Source organism: Ranitomeya variabilis, chromosome 4 (genome assembly GCF_051348905.1).
Source record: "Ranitomeya variabilis isolate aRanVar5 chromosome 4, aRanVar5.hap1, whole genome shotgun sequence".
Taxonomy (NCBI): domain Eukaryota; kingdom Metazoa; phylum Chordata; class Amphibia; order Anura; family Dendrobatidae; genus Ranitomeya; species Ranitomeya variabilis.
This window is the reverse complement of record NC_135235.1, coordinates 313,817,564-313,837,457: the sequence shown is the minus strand read 5'-3', so window position 1 is coordinate 313,837,457 and position 19,894 is coordinate 313,817,564. Positions and strand designations below refer to the sequence as shown.

The window sequence follows — 19,894 nt, the reverse complement described above, 5'->3', positions numbered from 1 at the left end:
TGATATTAGTGGCGAATTGATCACATTTTTGCTTCAATTTTTTTTAATTTCCTCCTCTAAAACCTAGGTGTGTCTAATGGTCCAGAGTGTCTTATAGTCCGAAAAATACGGTGTATTAAATGTCTTCCGTTTGGGCAGTCCCTATTTTCATGAACGGTCCCCTAATTATCTTATTGTCTGGGAGGCTATAGTGGTGTGTCCACTGAAGTCATAGGTCATCTCCTGTAAGTAATGCATGCACAAGATGGTCCCTCTTGAAACTTTACAGCTGTCTTAATCTATTTTTATGATTACATAGATTAGACACGCTAAACATTAATCTTTAAATATATGTTATTAATAACTGGGGATAATCCCTATTATCCCATAGACTGTAAGTCTGCAAGGACTCCCCTCTGTACCAGTCTGTCATTGTATATTTGCTTACTGTAAACAATATCTATAACTCTGTATGTAACCCCTTTCTCATGTACAGCACCATGGAATTAATGGTGCTATATAAATAAATAATAATAATAACTGTGAAATTCATTTAAGGACATGTTACCTGTGGGCTATAACATGGTGTGCTTAATCACAGTGTCTTGTGGCTAAGACCGGCTATTAAATTGTAGTCATCTGATGTTGTGGTGAGTGACTCATGAATTTGAGTAAAATTCTCAAGTTTCTATCTTATTCATACACTTTGTTTCTCTTTTCTTGCTCCATCAAGGAGCAAAATCTATACTATATGGCAGGCTGATAGGCCTTGCGTCAGTATATGTCAGCTAGGGTAAATTTGCTCACAACAGACTTAGTACATTTTAAACACTTCAGTTTGAAGAAACACACAAAGTTTTGTTCTAAACTTTATATTGATGGCCTCTCCTTAGGGTAGGTCATCAACATCTGATCTGTGGGTGTGCGACATCCGCCCTCCCATTGATCACCTGTTTCTGATGGCAGCAGTGGTTGGCTGTGCTGAGTTGAGGAACTGAGCTGGACAGCATAGTTCCATCAAATGAATATTGGCTGTGGCTTGGTACTGCATATACACACCCTATGCAAATCAATAGGGGGCAAATGTGCAGCACCTGGCTCCAGCCACTGTGCAGCTGACAGAGCCATGGTATGCAGCTTCACATCTCAGCAAATGCGGTCACCAAGAGTAGCTGATTGGTGGTAATGTCAGATGTTGCACCCCCACTGATCAGATATTGATGGCTTATCCTAAGGCTAGGCCGTCAATATAATAGTTACAGACAACCCCTTTAAGGTCATGGGCTCTATTGAAAGACCACACTCATGAATCTAGAAAAGATATTTTCTAATATAAACCACCACTGACTAGTTACCACCAGTGTCATCTAGGGTAACTAAGTTGCTTATAGTTTTTACAAAGGTTGGCTCATGTATATGGATCCCTGGAAGTCACAGGAGGTCCCTTCCCTTGATATGAGGCGTCCAAGCCAAATAAGTCCTGAGCTGACTTATACAAAATATCAATAGAAAAATGCGGGGGCCAAAGGCCCAGTCAGCTCACCAACGGACCACAGGAGCACGTGAACCCATCCTGACCCAGACGTAGCAACAGCTGAAGACGTAAGAAATGTGAAGATTGTTCCAGCTCCTTTCCGATTAAAAATCCATGATGAAGAGCTTTTAGATCGAAACGCATCGCTATTTGCAGGTTTTTGTCGCTGTTCACATTCCCTTCTGTACAGGGATGATTTTTAAGAATATGGATCAATAAAGGATTTTTAATCGGAAAGGAGCTGGAACAATCTTCACATTTCTTAAGTCCTGACTTATACCTAGGTTTCGATTTTTGGATTAACCCCACTTTATTGACCTCAATTGTTAAGAAGATGAGATAATATTGTATTCTATAAAAAGAAATATTTGTATCTTATATAAGACCCCAGCATAACATTATACCATCTCTCCACTCACCCATAAAATATACATTATTTTTCATCCTACCTTTTGCAATGAGGATATCTGTGAACATTATATGAACTTTTCCTTGCATTTTTTCTATCTCACAAAGTGATTTTGTGATGATCTCCAAGTCCTTAAATAAGGGGTCGTTTTGAAGGCTTTTATTGGCATTGAGCAATTGGGCGAGACTTGTACAGCAGTGGTCATATAGCCAATCTACCACCTGTAACTGAGCCTCTGACTTCAAAGACCGGATCTCCTGGACAACGTAACTTGCGTCTGCTCTGAGGGCCAGTACCGTGTCACACACCGCTTCCTTTGTGATTAAAAGGGGAAAAAAGAAAATAATTACTTTATGTCCAACAAAGACATTACAGTCAAGTCATTAATATCCACCAGTAATTAACCTCTGGACATGGAAAGCTTAGAGCAAAATAAATTATGTATTGTTAGCACAGGTAAATAGTTGGGAAGTTGCCCAACTTTTTATAACTGTAATGAACTTTTTCATCATCTGAAAAGGGAATGTGAAAGTGAATCCCGCCGGATTTAGCATTTAATCCCCAAAACCATCAAGCTGGCCATCCACAACAGATAGCTGGCCAAACATTCATTCAGCAGACAGCGGTCTCTCCTGACCCAAACACATGAGCCATCAGCTCAGCTGAGCATTCACATATTTTCAACTGGGAGAGAGGAAAAATTCAGCTCCCATAAAACCAAAATGATCAGTGGTCTTGAGATTCCAACAGTCAATACTTCATTTCCCAACAATATCCATTGGGGTAGAGTAGTGAAACGCTCATACACATCAGATAGTCATTACCATTGAAATGGTGGGTTTAGATCGCTTTCATCTAATGAATCTAAGGTATTGGGGCATTTACACAGTGACTGCACACTGCATGTAAATGTGCAGTTACTCCATATATTTGTCAGCTTTGTCATGACTTAGAAGTGCAACACAATAGGTAGATTCCTTTAGAGAAGATTAGACACAATAGACAATGAACAACATTTATTTACAAACTCCTATTGAATTATGAAGAGGTGCGAACAGACCCATCTACAAACAACTAGACAACAGGTAAGGACACCCAAACAACTATCTGCCAGTGGGTGTTTTTTTATATAATATAATAGGTTGGCCAAATGTCCTAAATCAGGTGGCAAAGCTGATGCTAAACGGCAACTTTGGGCATAACACTTTCCATGCAGCCAAACTTTCCTAGGTGTCGTTGATACATGGCAGTGCAATCCAAGTATTTAGAGTCATAAAGCGACCCCAAAGGTACTGCGACCATGACAAGTAAGTCGCAAGACGTCCAATTACATCAGATTTTCTATGACTTGCAAAGCTAGGACAAAAAATTATAATGAGGGTCATCCAGTCATCCATAGACCCTTGAAGGCAACAACCTGTATGCCTAATTCAAATATTTTGAAAGCGTAAGTGATGTACTCCTACACTGATAAAGGCTTTGCACAAAGTGCAAAGCTAGGAAAAAATGATAAGGAGGTTAATACGGTCTTTCATAAAACTTTGAAGGCATCAACTGGTGGGCCTCATTCAAATATTTTGAAAGTGTAGTTGATGTATTCCTAGACTCATAAAGGTTTAACACAAAGTGCAAAGCCATGAAAAAATCATAAGGAGGGTCATCCAGTCATCCATAGACCCTTGAAGGCAACAACTTGTGCGCCTCATTCAAATATTTGAACGTGTAGTTGATGTACACCTACACTCATAAAGGCTTTCTGGTACTCCTACACTTAGAAAGGCTTTGCACAAACTGCAAAGCCACAAAAAAATTAAAAGGAGGGAAATACAGTAATCCTCTTCAAATGTCAACTTCTTCTTCTCCTTCCTCAAAAGGTTGTGGGGACTGCTTCCACCTGCTCCCTGGAGCCTGATTCCCAGGTGCCTGGGCTGAAAGTGACCAGTCTTTACATAGTGCCAGAGTCCTCGACATGTAGAAATGGGCAACAGCCCCCTGTTTCACCTGCACCATTATCTGCTCCCACATCGGAGGTAGGGAACCCCAAGGACAGTATGATATCTCAGTGGTGGTAACTCCATCTCAAACTACCTCAAGGAGCCTCTCCAAGCAAAATTAATTTCACAAGAAGTGTTCATCCTGCTCTCTTCCTTCTCGGATCACACCCACTGCATACCAACGATATTGCTCCTCCATTTTGAGGAACGGGATCCTGGTTCCAGCAGTCAGCTCATACAGCCTTAGAGTGTCCTCCGTTCGCTCGCTCGGTTGTCTCGTGGGATTCTGCCATCTTTGTCGCCCACTAATCACATTACACTGTATGTATTACTAATTCAATCCAGAAAAAAATGTGATTGTTTTTGGGGAGGTTTATATACCAAAGACATGTAACACAAAGCACCTAATACTCTATGGATGACAAATTCAATCCAGAAAGAATTTTGAACACTTTTTTGGAGTGTTATATGCCACGGTAATGTAAAACAAAGCATGTAATACTCTATAAATCACAATATAGTCAATTTTTTCACCCCCAAATAAAAGAATGTGGTCAGGTGCAGCACCTACAGTATACATTTAACGAAAAACCACAAAGCCCTAAGCCCTGCCTAGATGCTGTATTCTGCCACTCTCCCTGCTCCTGCAACTATCCCTAGGCTAAATGCAGAAAGTATCTGATACAATCAGCAAAGCACAAGATTAGCCCTTAGAAAGACTGTTCTTATGATGGTTCAGCATCAGCACCAGTATTAACACTACAGGCCTCTGATTAGTTAAACTGTGCACACACAGGCCTGGATAATTGGCCTCTCACTCCAGCAGAACTGTATCTGAGCTGCTTTAATATGAATGAGTGCAACCATGTTTGTATATTGTACATGTAAGTAGCTGTTTTTTGGTATGCACCTGTTCAGATTAGTTCTTGATGTGCAAGTCCGTTTTCTGTTATTTGTATGCTATCTTTCTGACTGAGCACTCCACCATTCACCATGATGTGATTTTAATTACAGCGGGTTCCTGCCAACCCATAAATGTATCAGTACACGGTTGGAAGAAAATAAAAGCGCAATAGGGTCTTATGTGGGTATAAGGAGATAAATTCTATTCAAATTTACTCACCAGATTCGGCCAAACAAATGTAAGCTGCTGCAGATCCACCGGTCTCCTTGTGAACAACCAAAGTAAAAAAAAAAGGGATATAAGGATAGATTCTTCTCTGCGCCGCTTGAAGAATTAGAAGTCCAGATGGGTAATCCAATAAAAAATGGCTTTATTCAACGCGTTTCAGAGCTCCAGGGCTCCTTCATGAGGATACCACACAGAGTAAAGCCACTTTTTCATTGGATTACCCATCTGCACTTCTAAGGCTGGAGTCACACTCAGCGTAAGGCAATACGGTCCGTTTTTTACGGCCGTAATACGGCCGTAATATGGAGAAATGTTCCCAAAATAGTGATCCGTATGTCCTCCATAGGCAGGGTGTGTCAGCGTATTTTGCGCATGGCATCCTCCGTATGTAATCCGTATGGCATCCGTACTGCAATATTTTCTCGCAGACTTGCAAAACCGACATCTAATGGATTTGTGTGCTCAAATGTCCGTTAAAACATATATACAGTATATATATATATATATATATATATATATATATATATATATATATATATGTCATTGAGACACATATATATATATTCTGTATTTATATTTATTTCAGCGCGATATATGTGAAAAGCCGGTAATTCAATTGCCGGCTTCTCATTTCTCCTTCCCAAACCCGACAGGATATGAGACATGGTTTACATACAGTAAACCATCTCATATCCCCCTTTTTTTTGCATATTCCACACTACTAATGTTAGTAGTGTGTATGTGCAAAATTTGGTTGCTGTAGCTGCTAAAATAAAGGGTTAAATGGCAGAAAAAATTGGCATGGGCTCCCGTGCAATTTTCTCCCCAGAATGGTAAAGCCAGTGACTGAGGGCAGATATTAATAGCCTAGAGAGGGTCCATGGTTATTGCCCCCCCCCCCCGTGGCTACAAACATCTGCCCCAGCCACCCCAGAAAAGGCACATCTGGAAGATGCGCCTATTCTGGCACTTGGCCACTCTCTTCCCACTCCCGTGTAGCGGTGGGATATGGGGTAATGAAGGGTTAATGCCACCCTGCTATTGTAAGGTGACATTAAGCCAGGTTAATAATGGAGAGGCGTCAATTATGTCACCTATCCATTAATAATCCAATTGTATGAAAGGGTTAAAAAACACACACACACACATTATTAAAAATTATTTTAATGAAATAAACACACAGGTTGTTTTAGTATTTTATTGCTCTCTCAATCCACCTGAAGACCCTCGCTTGGCAAAATAATAAACCCACAATATACATACCATCCGAGGATCTGTCAGCTGGGTGATCTGTACTTACATTGAGTCGCGGTGAGGCGCCCTCTGCTGGATGTCCTCATGAACTGGAGCCTTGGAAAAGTTCCCATGCTCGAGTTCATATGAGTTCATCCACCAGAGGGCGCCTCACCGCAACTCATTGTAAGTACAGATCACCCAGCTTTCCTTTCAGCACCCGGGGATTACAGGCACGAGCGAGTGCTTTAGCGCAGCTCCTGCCTGTAAATTGATTTAACCCCTTCAGAAGGATTTACATCGTGGGACCTGACAGATCCTCGGATGGTATGTATATTGTGGGTTTATTATTTTGCCAAGCGAGGGTCTTCAGGTGGATTGAGAGAGCAATAAAATATTAAAACAACCGGTGTGTTTATTTCATTAAAATAATTTTTAATAATGTGTGTGTGTGTGTGTTTTTTAACCCTTTCAGACAATTAGATTAATAATGGATAGGTGTCATAATTGACGCCTCTCCATTATTAACCTGGCTTAATGTCACCTTACAATAGCAAGGTGGCATTAACCCTTCATTACCCCATATCCCACCGCTTCACGGGAGTGGGAAGAGAGTGGCCAAGTGCCAGAATAGGCGCATCTTCCAGATGTGCCTTTTCTGGGGTGGCTGGGGGCAGATGTTTGTAGCCAGGGGGGGCCAATAACCATGGACCCTTTCTAGGCTATCAATATCTGCCCTCAGTCACTGGCTTTACCATTCTGGCGGAGAAAATTGCGCGGGAGCCCACGCCAATTTTTTCCACCATTTAACCCTTTATTTTAGCAGCTACAGCGCTGAAATTTTGCACATACACACTACTAACATTAGTAGTGTGGAATATGCAAAAAAAAGGGGGATATGAGATGGTTTACTGACTGTATGTAAATCATGTCTCATATCATGTCGGGTTTGGGAAGGAGAAATGAAAAGCCGGCAATTGAATTACCGGCTTTTCACTAACACCGCTGCGTATTTCTCGCAAGTCACACTGCAGGTCCGTGTGGAATCCGTATTTTTCTCGCCCCCATAGACTTTCCTTGGCGTATTTTTTGCGCAATACGCTGACAAACGCAGCATGCTGCGATTTTGTACGGCCGTAGAAAGCCGTATAATACGGATCCGTAATATACGGCTGATAGGAGCAGCCCCATTGAGAATAATTGTGCCGTTTGTTTGGCGAGTTTTACGGACGTATTTTCTGCGCTCTTACGTCCGTAAAACTCGCTAGTGTGACTCCAGCCTAATTCTTCAAGCGGCACAGAGAAGAATCTACCTTCATATCCCATTTTTATAAACCCATAAATGTAGGCTTTACTGAGAAAGGTGTCCACATTCACCCATGCATTCAGACATTAGCCTTAGAGAGGTGTTCACACAGGTCAGGGACCCATCAGACTCATGATGCCACCTTGACGATGGTTGATGGGCATGCATTATCCCCGCACGCTTATTGGCTGTGTATCAGGCGCTAAACAGGTGAGGTGGTGATGCGAGCTTCAAATCCAAGCACCAGCCAATGCTCCTTGAGTGCCGAGTACATCCAAGCACCGAGATACTCGAGATTTATCAACCCTATATGTTACTACTGCTCATAATACTGTAGCGATATTCTATTACTGCTGCTATTACTAATTCTACAGGAATACAAGCAATAAAAAGGCAATAATTAATGAATACAAAGAATATTGCAATAATTAATAATACGATTGTAATTATTTTACTACTTATAATAAGTAATACCATAGCACTAATAATAAACATAGAAAGGGAGAGCAGAAAACGCAGCTCTGACCTTACCCCAAAAATCCCATGCACTCAGCAGGCATGGATAAAGAAAATCGTCAGGTATCACACAACTTTCTGACTGCATCACATTGTAATTTACATTTTTTTCTAACAATAAGAAACCTTTAAATGTTCAAAGCAGCACAGAGTGTTTCAACACTCGGAACTATAAAATGACCTTCTTTTAAGGAGTAGGAGCAATACAAAACTTGAGCCAAACAATTTCTAAACAATCTTAAAGTTTATTTCTGTGTGGAGCTTTAAATAAATCCAAGTTTAAGACTTTCTGGTGACTAAAAAAGGAAGTAAAACAAATCTGCATTTCATTATTTTTTTTAAACTCTCCTATAATAGGTTTATCGCAGCAGAGGCCGTGATTTGATTAAAGCTTCTAAATCAGTGCGTCGCCTTCTCCAGAGAAAGATGATAAAAATAAAAGACATAGATGGCGCATTTTTAATTGGGCCAAGGTTCTCTGAGGCATCTGGGAAAAATAAAATCTATTCTGAGCTATTGAATTACCTTCACCTATCTCACCGCACAGTCATTACTCCATTAAACCTGTGCTGGAATCTCTTCCGCTGCATCTTCCATATCAATACCGTTATTAATAACATGGCTGAATCTTTCATTGTCTGTTCTCAGGTTACATACGCTGGTATTATGAAGGGGAAATACAAATAAACTTTTTGTCATTTTTTACAAAATTTCCTAACATGTATTTCTAACACATTTGTAGACTATGTATTTTTTTGTAATTAAATATAACACAATTAGTGTCTTATCTCTCAGGTCTTCAGACCTGCCTAGAACAGAAATTAGGATTAGGGAATTTGAAGGGAGAAATAAGGACTTAAAGGTATCTGCCAGCAAACTTTTGCTATTTAATCTGAGAGCAGCATAAAATAGGATAAAAGATCCTGATTCCAGGGATATGTTGCTTATTAAGCTGTGTGCTGTAATTTCAAAACAATCAGTGTTTTATCAGCAGAAGATTTTTACTGCTGGCCTAGGTCTCATGTAGGACAGTCTAGCTAACCTGTGTAACCCCGCCCCTGTAAGAGGGTGGTGCTGTTATGGACAGTAAGGAACACGCTGTCACTTTAAGAGGCTGCACCCCCTTGTCTGGCGTGATGAAATGTTCTGCTTCTCCCCTGCAATAATCGTTGGAATGAACTAGTCTGTGCAGAGTGCAGGTGTGGAGCTGGAGCAGCCTGTGTGAGCTGAGGCTGCTGCAGAGAGGACTTTTTGTGCTGATAGCTGAAAGAGACAAAGACTGTGTCCTGATATAGCTGCAAGAGAGCCACGAAGATACAGAGAAAGGGATTTGCAGTTTCCAGGAGCATCCCTAGGATCCAGAAGCAAGGAGAAGACCACGTTTCACAGAGCTGACAGAAAGCCGTGCGCACCACTGTATAGACTGCTGGGGGCCCCCCTGGGACCGGAGCTTATTCCCCAACATCACCGTGAGTTTGTTCCTGTTTGGTGCACCTGTTAGGGCCTAGTGTAGGCTTCAATAGTCAGTACACGGGAGCCATGTGGCCTGCTTAGTAAAGGCCAGGGAGGTTATACGTAGAGTAGCATAATCACTTGTTTATTGTTTACATTTGTTTGTTAGACATATTTTGAGTCTGCAATAGTTGGAGCACCTTGCTGTTTTACGGAAAAGTTAAGGTTCATAACTCTTGTAAATTGTCTGTTGCCATTGTATACCCCTGTTGGCATCTTCCTCATTCCCCTCATTCCTTGCCTTCCAATAAATCTACCCTTTGTTGTTTGCACATCATCTTGTGTACAGTAGTCTTCCTGCACCGTGGTGGTCCCCCGGCCATCGCTTCACCCCCACCACTGATTGGCAGCAAAGTACAGTGTACACAAGAAGCTGCCAATCAGTGATGTGGGCGGGGTTATACACAGCTCAGCATTCAGAGAACTAATAGATCTGCAGCAGAAAAAAACAGAGATTCTATCAAAACTGCACCAAGCAGTTCAGTAAGTGATATATCGCTGGAATCAGGGTGTCTGCTCCTACATCATGCTGCTCTCACACCTCATAGAAAAAATCCCTTTAAACAAGATGTCTCATAAAGACAACTCCTTTCCCTAATAGGGATTCTTCCAAACAGCAGAGCATGGATGGCTGTTACAGGGCAAAGCAAAAAGAGACTAATACCACTAAAAATAATTAAAAAAACACAAAAACCAAAAAGTGAAAAAACCAAGCAAAAGTTTGCTGATCCATAAAAAAAACAATTGATACAATTGCTATATAAAATGCTGAAGTACTGCAGCATTTAGAGGAAAGTCACTAGTCAGACAGGCGGATCCCTGGTGGTTTCTCCCCGCCCGCCCCCCTTATAACATGAACTCTTAGGCTTTCTGCATGAGTCCTGGCACCATTAAAACTAATTTTTATGTGAAAATATTAGTGAAGTCATAGAGAACGTTATGTATGTCATCCCCTTCCCTTATATCCTATGCTGACCCCAGATAGAGTATTGGGACATCTGCTTCAATCTATGCCTCCGAGAGATGTCGTCATTTCCCTTCCGACACAGAATAAAGAAAGTTGATCTGCTCTAAATTAAAAAAAAAAAAAATCATAAGCAAATTATGAAATGTTTTAACCCTGGAGTTTCGCCAAATTGCATCACAGTCCAAGAATAAGTTTTCTATCCTTTTACAGAGGAACCAAATCTTACTGATTTTATTGGTCCCTTCTAAGATGGGCAAATATTATCAACATTAATACTATAATTCCTGCGAGGCATATTTTGTAGGGTGGGAACAATGACGCTTGTTTGCCATCATCTTCAATACCATCTCTGGTGCCAAGACTAAACAGTCACTTGTCTGCCCTACGAATTCTCCGTACAGAACACTTACATAATCAGCGAGTACACAGATACATTAAGAAAACTTCAAGGCATGAGTACAAAGATCAACGAGGGGGAACATCAGCGATAACAACACCAGAATAAAAAATATAATCCTTGTGTCACATAAGGTCACAGAGTGTCTCCAAATAGAACCATAATGAGAATAGTGGTCTCAATGTTGGGGGAAGGTTAAATCTTACTAATTTTTGTGCCTAGAGGGATTTTTAAAGGGTATGTCCACTTTTGCAACAGATGTGTATAAAATAAAAAAATAAGGAAACTTTAGAAAACATCTCCTACATACATGGCCTATCACTATCCTCATAACCTGATCCAAATGAGAAACTTGTAATGGGGCTCACCAATAATCATGTGGCATTTATAGCACTGCCTTCTGCTAAAGTTGAAGAATTACTGTAGGACATATGTTTTTACTGTAGTTTAAAATCCTGCAGAGATGTAACTTAAAGGGAATCTGCTCCCACTTTTTGTCTTCTGAAAGCAACATGATGTAGAGTCAGAGATTCTGAATCCAGTTATGTGTCACTTCCTGGGCTGCTTGCTGCAGTTTTGAAAAAAAATCACAGTTTTTCATGCAGCAGATCTAGCAGTTCTCTGAATGTTGAGCTCTGGGTAACCCCGTCCACATCACTGATTGGCAGATTTCTATATACACTTTAGGCAGAAATCTGCTAATCAGTGGGGGCAAGGTTAGGCTGGTTTCATACGTCCTGATATTTCCGGGACCGTAAAAACCGGTACTGGAGATATCAGTTTCCGTGTGTCCGTGTGTGTACTACATGCGGCACACGTGTCGCAACCGTGTGCCGCATCAGTACCACACGGCCGGCCGCCGGGGAAGTAACGCTACTGTAAGCGCTGTTCCCCTGCGTGTGGTGCTGAATGAGGCTGTCATCCATTCTCCCCTGCTCAGCCAGCGAGCAGGGGAGAATGAATGAATGAGAAGCAGCGGGCACAGGCTCAGTAACTAGCGGTGACGTCACTTAGTCTATGCTCGCTCGCCGGCATGAACTCCTGTGACCTCAGGACTGTGGGAGAATGCAAGTGATGAGGTTTCGGCAGATCAAGCTCTGTCACAGTGACCTCATTACTTGCATTCTCCCATGGTCCTGAGGTCACAGGAGTTCATGCCGGCGAGCGAGAACAGACTCAGTGACATCAGCGCTAGTTATTGAGCCTGTGCCCGCTGCTTCTCATTTATTCCCCAGTAGTTTACAGCTGGGCCAGTCGCATTAGCACCGTTCCCGGTTGTAAACTGTAAATGCCCCCAGATATGGATTACAGTGCGGGACTGACTGAACGCTGGACAGTTATGGGTATATTGCTGGTTTGTTATTTTTATTTTTTTGTACAGGAGATCGAGGGCGTCGCATGGATTACCAGTATAATAGAGATGGAAAAACTGTGTGGTGTAGGATTTAATTAAAATACTTTATTATAACTGTGTGGTGTGTTTTATTAACCCTTTACCAACTATAGGATTCGTAATGGAGAGGAGTCTTATTGACACCTCTCCATTACTAAGCCGGGCTTAATGTCACCTTACAATAGGAAGGTGACATTAACCCCTAATTGCCCCACTTGCCACTGCTACAGGGCAAGTGGGAAGAACCGGGCAAAGCTCCAGAATTGGCACATCGAACAGATGTGCCTTTTCTGGGCAGCTGCGGGCTGCTGTTTTTAGGCTGGGGGGCCCATAGCCATGGTCCCTTACCAGCCTGAGAATAGCAGCCCGCACTGTGAGTTTTACCGGGTTGGTTTAACAACAAAGGGGGGACCTCACATCGGGTTTTTCATTCATTCATTCAGAGCAGGGGAGAATGGACGAAAGTGGCATTCAGAACCACACACAGGGGAACAGCGGCTTACAGTAGTGCTACTTTCCCGGTGGCTGTCTGTGCACACGGAGGACAGTGTGCACTGTTCTCCGTGTGCACGTGTGTGGCATGTTTTGCGGCCCGGGTAAAAACGGACAAGTCTGCGTATTTTGCACACGGACACACGGTCCGTGAAAACACGCTGCCATCTGCATAGACCCATTCATCACTGATGTGTGAAACCAGCCTCATACAGAGCTCATGGCTATGGAGGACTACATGGCAGTAGTTTATTAGTTCTCTAGTGATAATCTCCTGCTGATAAAATAGTGATTTTATTAAACCTATAGCAATCAGCCCAGTAAGTGACACATTGCTGGAATCAGTCTCTGTCCGTACATTTTGATGCTCTCAAATTAGGTAGCAAAAACCTGGTGACAGGTGCCATGGATTTACCCATGGCCAATGCAGATCATACAGGGCCTTCACCTATGCTTTGTCTTTAATAATTCAGAATTCTTTATGTGTGATGGCGGGGTCTTTAGACCCTTTTTGGCATGGGTACCTGTCACCCTGCAAGCTGCAGATTATTTGCTCTGTACAGTCAGATGTTTTTCATGTCGGCTCCTTTAATATGTGCGGTTACCATTGACCACAATTTCCACTGCACAAAGTGTTCTTCAATAAGCGGTTCTTTCTACCTTTATTTTGTACGTTTTGCTGAGATTGAAACCCCCTAACTATCCTAAGTGGGACCTGTGCTTGAAAAGCTATTTGCGCTGAGAACAAAATTAGTTAAATGGAAGGATGAGCCGTGTTTGACCTTGACAAGTGTACGGGTATAAGATGATGTCGCGGAGTGCAAGCGCCGACATGTCATTTACAGGCTTTTATATTAATGCGGATGCATCGCTGCGTCTTGTTTTCTTAGCTTTTAAAGGCAAAACAGCCATATAATGTCTCCGTGTAGAACTCGGCTCTGGCTGTGTGGTCACTTCAATGGCTCTCTCCTTCTTGTACAGATAATTAGCAGATGGACTTATGTAACAAGAAGAAAACATACATTCAAGTTTACTAATAGTGAAGCCTTTTATAAGATCCCGCATACGCCTCTTCATCTGTCTCTTATTTCTTACTTATATAAATTTGGAAGGTTAGCAAGAAGTAGGGGATAAGTAGATTAATGATAGACAGCTGGATAGATAGGTGATAGATATAATAGATAGACAGATAGATAGATATGATAGATAGATAGATAGATTGATAATAGACAGATATAGATAGATAGATAGATAGAGATAGATAGATAGATAATAGATAGATAGATAATAGATAGATAGATAGATAACAGAGAGATAGATAGATAGATAGATAGATAGATAGATAGATAGATAGATAGATAATAGACAGATATACAGTTATATGAAAAAGTTTGGCACCCCTATTAATCTTAAGCTTAATGTTTTATAAAAATGTTTTTTGCAACAGCTATTTCAGATTCATATATCTAATAACTGTTGGACACAGTAATGTTTCTGCCTTGAAATGAGGTTTATTGAACAGAAAATGTGCAATCTGCATTCAAACTAAATTTGACAGGTGCATAAGTATGGGCACCTCACCAGAAAAGTGACATTAATATTTAGTAGATCCTCCTTTTGCAAAAATAACAGCCTCTAGTCGCTTCCTGTAGCTTTTAATGAGTTCCTGGATCCTGGATGAAGGTATTTTTGACCATTCCGCTTTACAAAACAATTCCAGTTCAGTTAAGTTTGATGGTCGCCGAGCATGGACAGCCCTCTTCAAATGATCCCACCGATGTTCAATGATATTCAGGTCTGGGGACTGGGATGGCCATTCCAGAACAGAGTAATTGTTACTCTGCATGAATGCCTGAGTAGATTTGGAGCGGTGTTTTGGATCATTGTCTTGCTGAAAGATCCATCCCCTGCGTAACTTCAACTTTGTCACTGATTCATGAACATTATTGTCAAGAATCTGCTGATACTGAGAGGAATCCATGCGTCCCTCAACTTTAACAAGATTCCCAGTGCCTGCATTGGCGACACAGCCCCAAAGCATGATGGAACCTCCACCAAATTTTACTGTGGGTAGCAAGTGTTTTTCTTGGAATGCTGTTTTTTGGCCGCCATGCATAACGCCTTTTTGTATGACCAAACAACTCAATCTTGGTTTCATCAGTCCACAGGACCTTCTTCCAAAAAGAAATTGGCTTCTCCAAATGTGCTTTTGCATGCCTCAGCCGACTCTGTTTGTGGTGTGCTTGCAGAAACGGCTTCTTTCGCATCACTCTCCCATACAGCTTCTCCTTGTGCAAAGTGCGTTGTATAGTTGACCGATGCACAGTGACACCATCTGCAGCAAGTTGATGCTGCAGCTCTCTGGAGGTGGTCTGAGGATTGTCCTTGACTGATCTCACCATTCTTTTCTGCCTTTTTGATGTTTTTCTTGGCCTGCCACTTCTGGCCTTAACAAGAACTGTACCTGTGTTCTTCCATTTCCTTACTATGTTCCTCACAGTGGAAATTGACAGGTTAAATCTCTTAGCTTTTTGTATCCTTCCACTGAACAACTATGTTGAATAATCTTTGTTTTCAGATCATCTGACAGTTGTTTTGAGGAGCCCATGATGCCACTCTTCAGAGGAGATTCAAACAGGAGAACAACTTGCAAGTGGCCACTTTAAGTAGCTTTTCTCATGATTGCATGCACCTGGCTATGAAGTTAAAAGCTCAATAAGGTTACAAAACCAAAAAAAGTGCTTTAGTAAGTCAGTAAAAAGTAGGTAGGAGAATTTAAAACAAGAAAATGATAAGGGTGCCCATACTTATGCACCTGTCAAATTTTGTTTGAATGCAGATTGCACATTTTCTGTTAGTACAATAAACCTCATTTCAAGGCAGAAACATTACTGTGTCCAACAGTTATTAGATATATGAAACTGAAATAGCTGTTGAAAAAAAAAAATTTTTTATAAAACATTAAGCTTCAGATTAATAGGGGTGCCCAAACGTTTTTCATATAACTGTAAATAGATAATAGATAGATAGAGAGAGATAGATAATGGTCCACATCCTGGACTGAAACGTCGCACATGGGCCAATAAACCACTATTTTTTCTATTGGAGTGCTGCCTTCTTTTTTCTGGAAAATAGCATGAGGTTTGGTATATATCTGGAAGGATTTTTTGCACCCTTTGTTTTCTTTTGGTGCTGCTTTTTGTTTTCTTTTTCTATAGATAGATAGATAGATAGATAGATAGATAGATAGATAGATAGATAGATAATAGATAGAGATAGATATACAGATAGATAGATAGATAGATAGATAGATAGATAGATAGATAGATAGACAGAGAGATAGATAGATGATAGATAGATGATAGATAGATAATAGCTGATAGATGGATAGATAATATATAGAGATAGATAGATGATAGATAAATCGATCTATAGATAGATAATGGATGATAGATGGATAGATAGATAGATAGATAGATAGATAGATAGATAGATAGATAGATAGATAGATAATAGATAGAGATAGATAGATAATAGCTGATAAATGGATAGATAATAGATGATAGATAGATGGTTAGATGGATTGATGATAGATAGATTTATAGATAGATAGAGATATGAGATAGATACACAATAGATATGAGATAGATAGATAATAGTTAGAGAGATAGATAATAGATAGATAATAGATAGAGAGATTGATAGATGATAGATAAATAGATCTATAGATAGATAATAGATAGATAATAGATGATAGATGGATAGATAGATATATAGATAGATAGATAGATAGATAGATAGATAGATAGATAGATAATAGTTAGAGAGATAGATAATAGATAGATAATAGATAGAGAGATTGATAGATGATAGATAAATAGATCTATAGATAGATAATAGATAGATAATAGATGATAGATGGATAGATAGATATATAGATAGATAGATAGATAGATAGATAGATAGATAGATAGATAGATAATAGACAGAGAGATAGATAATAGATAGATGATAGATAAATAATAGCTGATAGATGGATAGATAATAGATGATAGATGATAGATGGTTAGATGGATTGATAATAGATAGATAATAGACAGAGAGATAGATAATAGATAGATGATAGATAGATAGATAGATAGATAATAGCTGATAGATGGATAGATAATAGATGATAGATAGATGGTTAGATGGATTGATGATAGATAGATAGATAGATAGATAGATAGATAGATAGATATGAGATAGATACACAATAGATATGAGATAGATAGATAGATAGATAATAGATAGAGAGATAGATAATAGATAGATAATAGATAGAGAGATAGATGATAGATAAATAGATCTATAGATAGATAATAGATGCTAGATAGAAAGATAGATAGATAGATAGATAGATAGATAGATAGATAATAGACAGAAAGAAAGATAGATAGATAATAGATAGATGATAGATAATAGCTGATAGATGGATAGATAATATATAGAGATAGATAGATGATAGATAAATCGATCTATAGATAGATAATAGATGATAGATGGATAGATAGATAGATAATAGACAGAGAGATAGATAGATAGATAATAGATAGATGATAGATAGATAATAGCTGATAGATGGATAGATAATAGATGATAGATAGATAGATAGATAGATAGATAGATAGAGATATGAGCTAGATACACAATAGATATGAGAAAGATAGATAGATAATAGATAGAGATATATAATAGTTAGATGGATAGATAGATAGATAATAGCTGATAGATGGATAGATAATAGATGATAGATAGATGGTTAGATGGATTGATGATAGATAGAGATATGAGATAGATACAAAATAGATATGAGATAGATAGATAATAGTTAGAGAGATTGATAGATGATAAATAAATAGATCTATAGATAGATAGTAGATAGATAATAGATGATAGATGGATAGATAGATAGATAGATAGATAGATAATAGACAGAGAGATAGATAATAGATAAATGATAGAGAGATAATAGCTGATAGATGGATAGATAATAGATGATAGATGATAGATGGTTAGATGGATTGATAATAGATAGATAATAGACAGAGAGATAGATAATAGATCGATGATAGATAGATAGATAGATAGATAGATAATAGCTGATAGGTGGATAGATAATAGATGATAGATCGATGGTTAGATGGATTGATGATAGATAGATAGATATGAGATAGATAGATAGATAGATAGATAGAGATATGAGATAGATACACAATAGATATGAGATAGATAGATAGATAGATAATAGATAGAGAGAGATAGATAATAGATAGATAATAGGCAGAGAGATAGATAGATAATAGATAGATGATAGATAGATAATAGCTGATAGATGGATAGATAATAGAAAGAGAGATAGATAGATGATAGATAAATAGATCTATAGATAGATAATAGATAGATGATGGATAGATAGATAGATAGATAGATAGATAGATAGATAGATAGATAGATAGAAAATAGACAGACAGATAGATAATAGATAGATGATAGATAGATAATAGCTGATAGATGGATAGATCATAGATGATAGATGATAGATAGATGGTTAGATGGATTGATGATAGATAGATAGATAGATAGATAGATAGATAGATAGATAGATAGATAGATGGATAGATAATAGATAGAGATAGATAGATAAATACATAGATAGATATGAGATAGATAGATAGATAGATAGATAGATAGATAAATAGATGGAGATAGATAGATAGATAGATAGATAGATAGATAGATAATAGACATAGAGATAGATAGATAATAGATAGATGATAGATAGATAGATAATAGCTGATAGATGGATAGATAATAGATGATAGATAGATGGTTAGATGGATTGATGATAGATAGATAAATAGATAGATATATAGATAGATAGAGATATGAGATAGATACACAATAGATATGAGAGAGATAGATAGATAATAGATAGAGAGAGATAGATAATAGATAGATAGATAATAGATAGAGAGATTGATAGATGATAGATAAATAGATCTATAGATAGATAATAGATAGATAATAGATGATAGATAAATAGATCTATAGATAGATAGATAGATAGATAGATAACAGACAGAGAGATAGATAGATAATAGATAGATGATAGATAGATAATAGCTGATAGATGGATAGATAATAGATGATAGATGGTTAGATGGATTGATGATAGATAGATAGATAGATAGATAGAGATATAAGGTAGATACACAATATATATGAGATAGATAGATAATAGATAGAGATAGATAGATAATAGATAGATGATAGATAAATAGATCTATAGATTGATAATAGATAGATAGATAGATAGATAGATAGATAGATAGATAGATAGATAGATAGATTTTGAGCAATAGAGAACCTATGGGAGCTTAAATCCCTAATTGGTAAATCAAGAAGCGTATATATATATATATATTGAATAGCAAAAGATAAGCTCTCAACCCAATTCGTACAAAAGTGCAAAAAGAACTTTATCACAAATAAGACAGCCCCCCAGGAAGCGATAGCGAAACATGCGTCAGGGCCTCGGCGCGACGCACAGGCATCCATACCTTTTTAGACATGGGTATGAGGTCTTTGATTTGTATTTATGTCAGTCTTAACTGACTTTTTCACACGCAACCTCTTGGGGATATACAGTGTTATGAGTCTCTGTTTTTGATGAGACATGGAACTGGGGTTGATCCACATGGTATATTTATAAAAGAAATCTTATATTGATCGCAGTTCACACTCATTAGTATATCCCGCTTGGCTCCTCTTAATTCCCATATGTCTATAGTTCAGGGAATTTAGTACGGCTGTCATGTCATTAGATGTTATTGATTCCTGTTCTAATTATTTTTTGCCTGTGTGGTCGCACCATGGTTGCATCGTTATTCTCTGGTTTTAAACAGTGTGTTATTTTCATTATATGTGTGATGTAATTTATTTGTACAATAATCTCTAAATGGTCTTCTTGCCCTGATCTATTTGTGAT

The 19,894-nt window shown here is 38.8% G+C and overlaps 1 protein-coding gene across 2 annotated transcripts in view; it reads right to left on the bottom strand.

The window, feature by feature from the left end:
• TTC34 (tetratricopeptide repeat domain 34) overlaps positions 1-19,894 on the bottom strand; it is a 210,248-nt gene that overhangs the window by 120,787 nt on the left and 69,567 nt on the right. For both annotated transcript variants that reach the window (XM_077250435.1, XM_077250436.1), the window contains exon 6: positions 1,963-2,236. In XM_077250435.1, the coding sequence (XP_077106550.1) occupies positions 1,963-2,236 (274 nt within the window). The remainder of the gene's footprint in view (positions 1-1,962; positions 2,237-19,894) is intronic.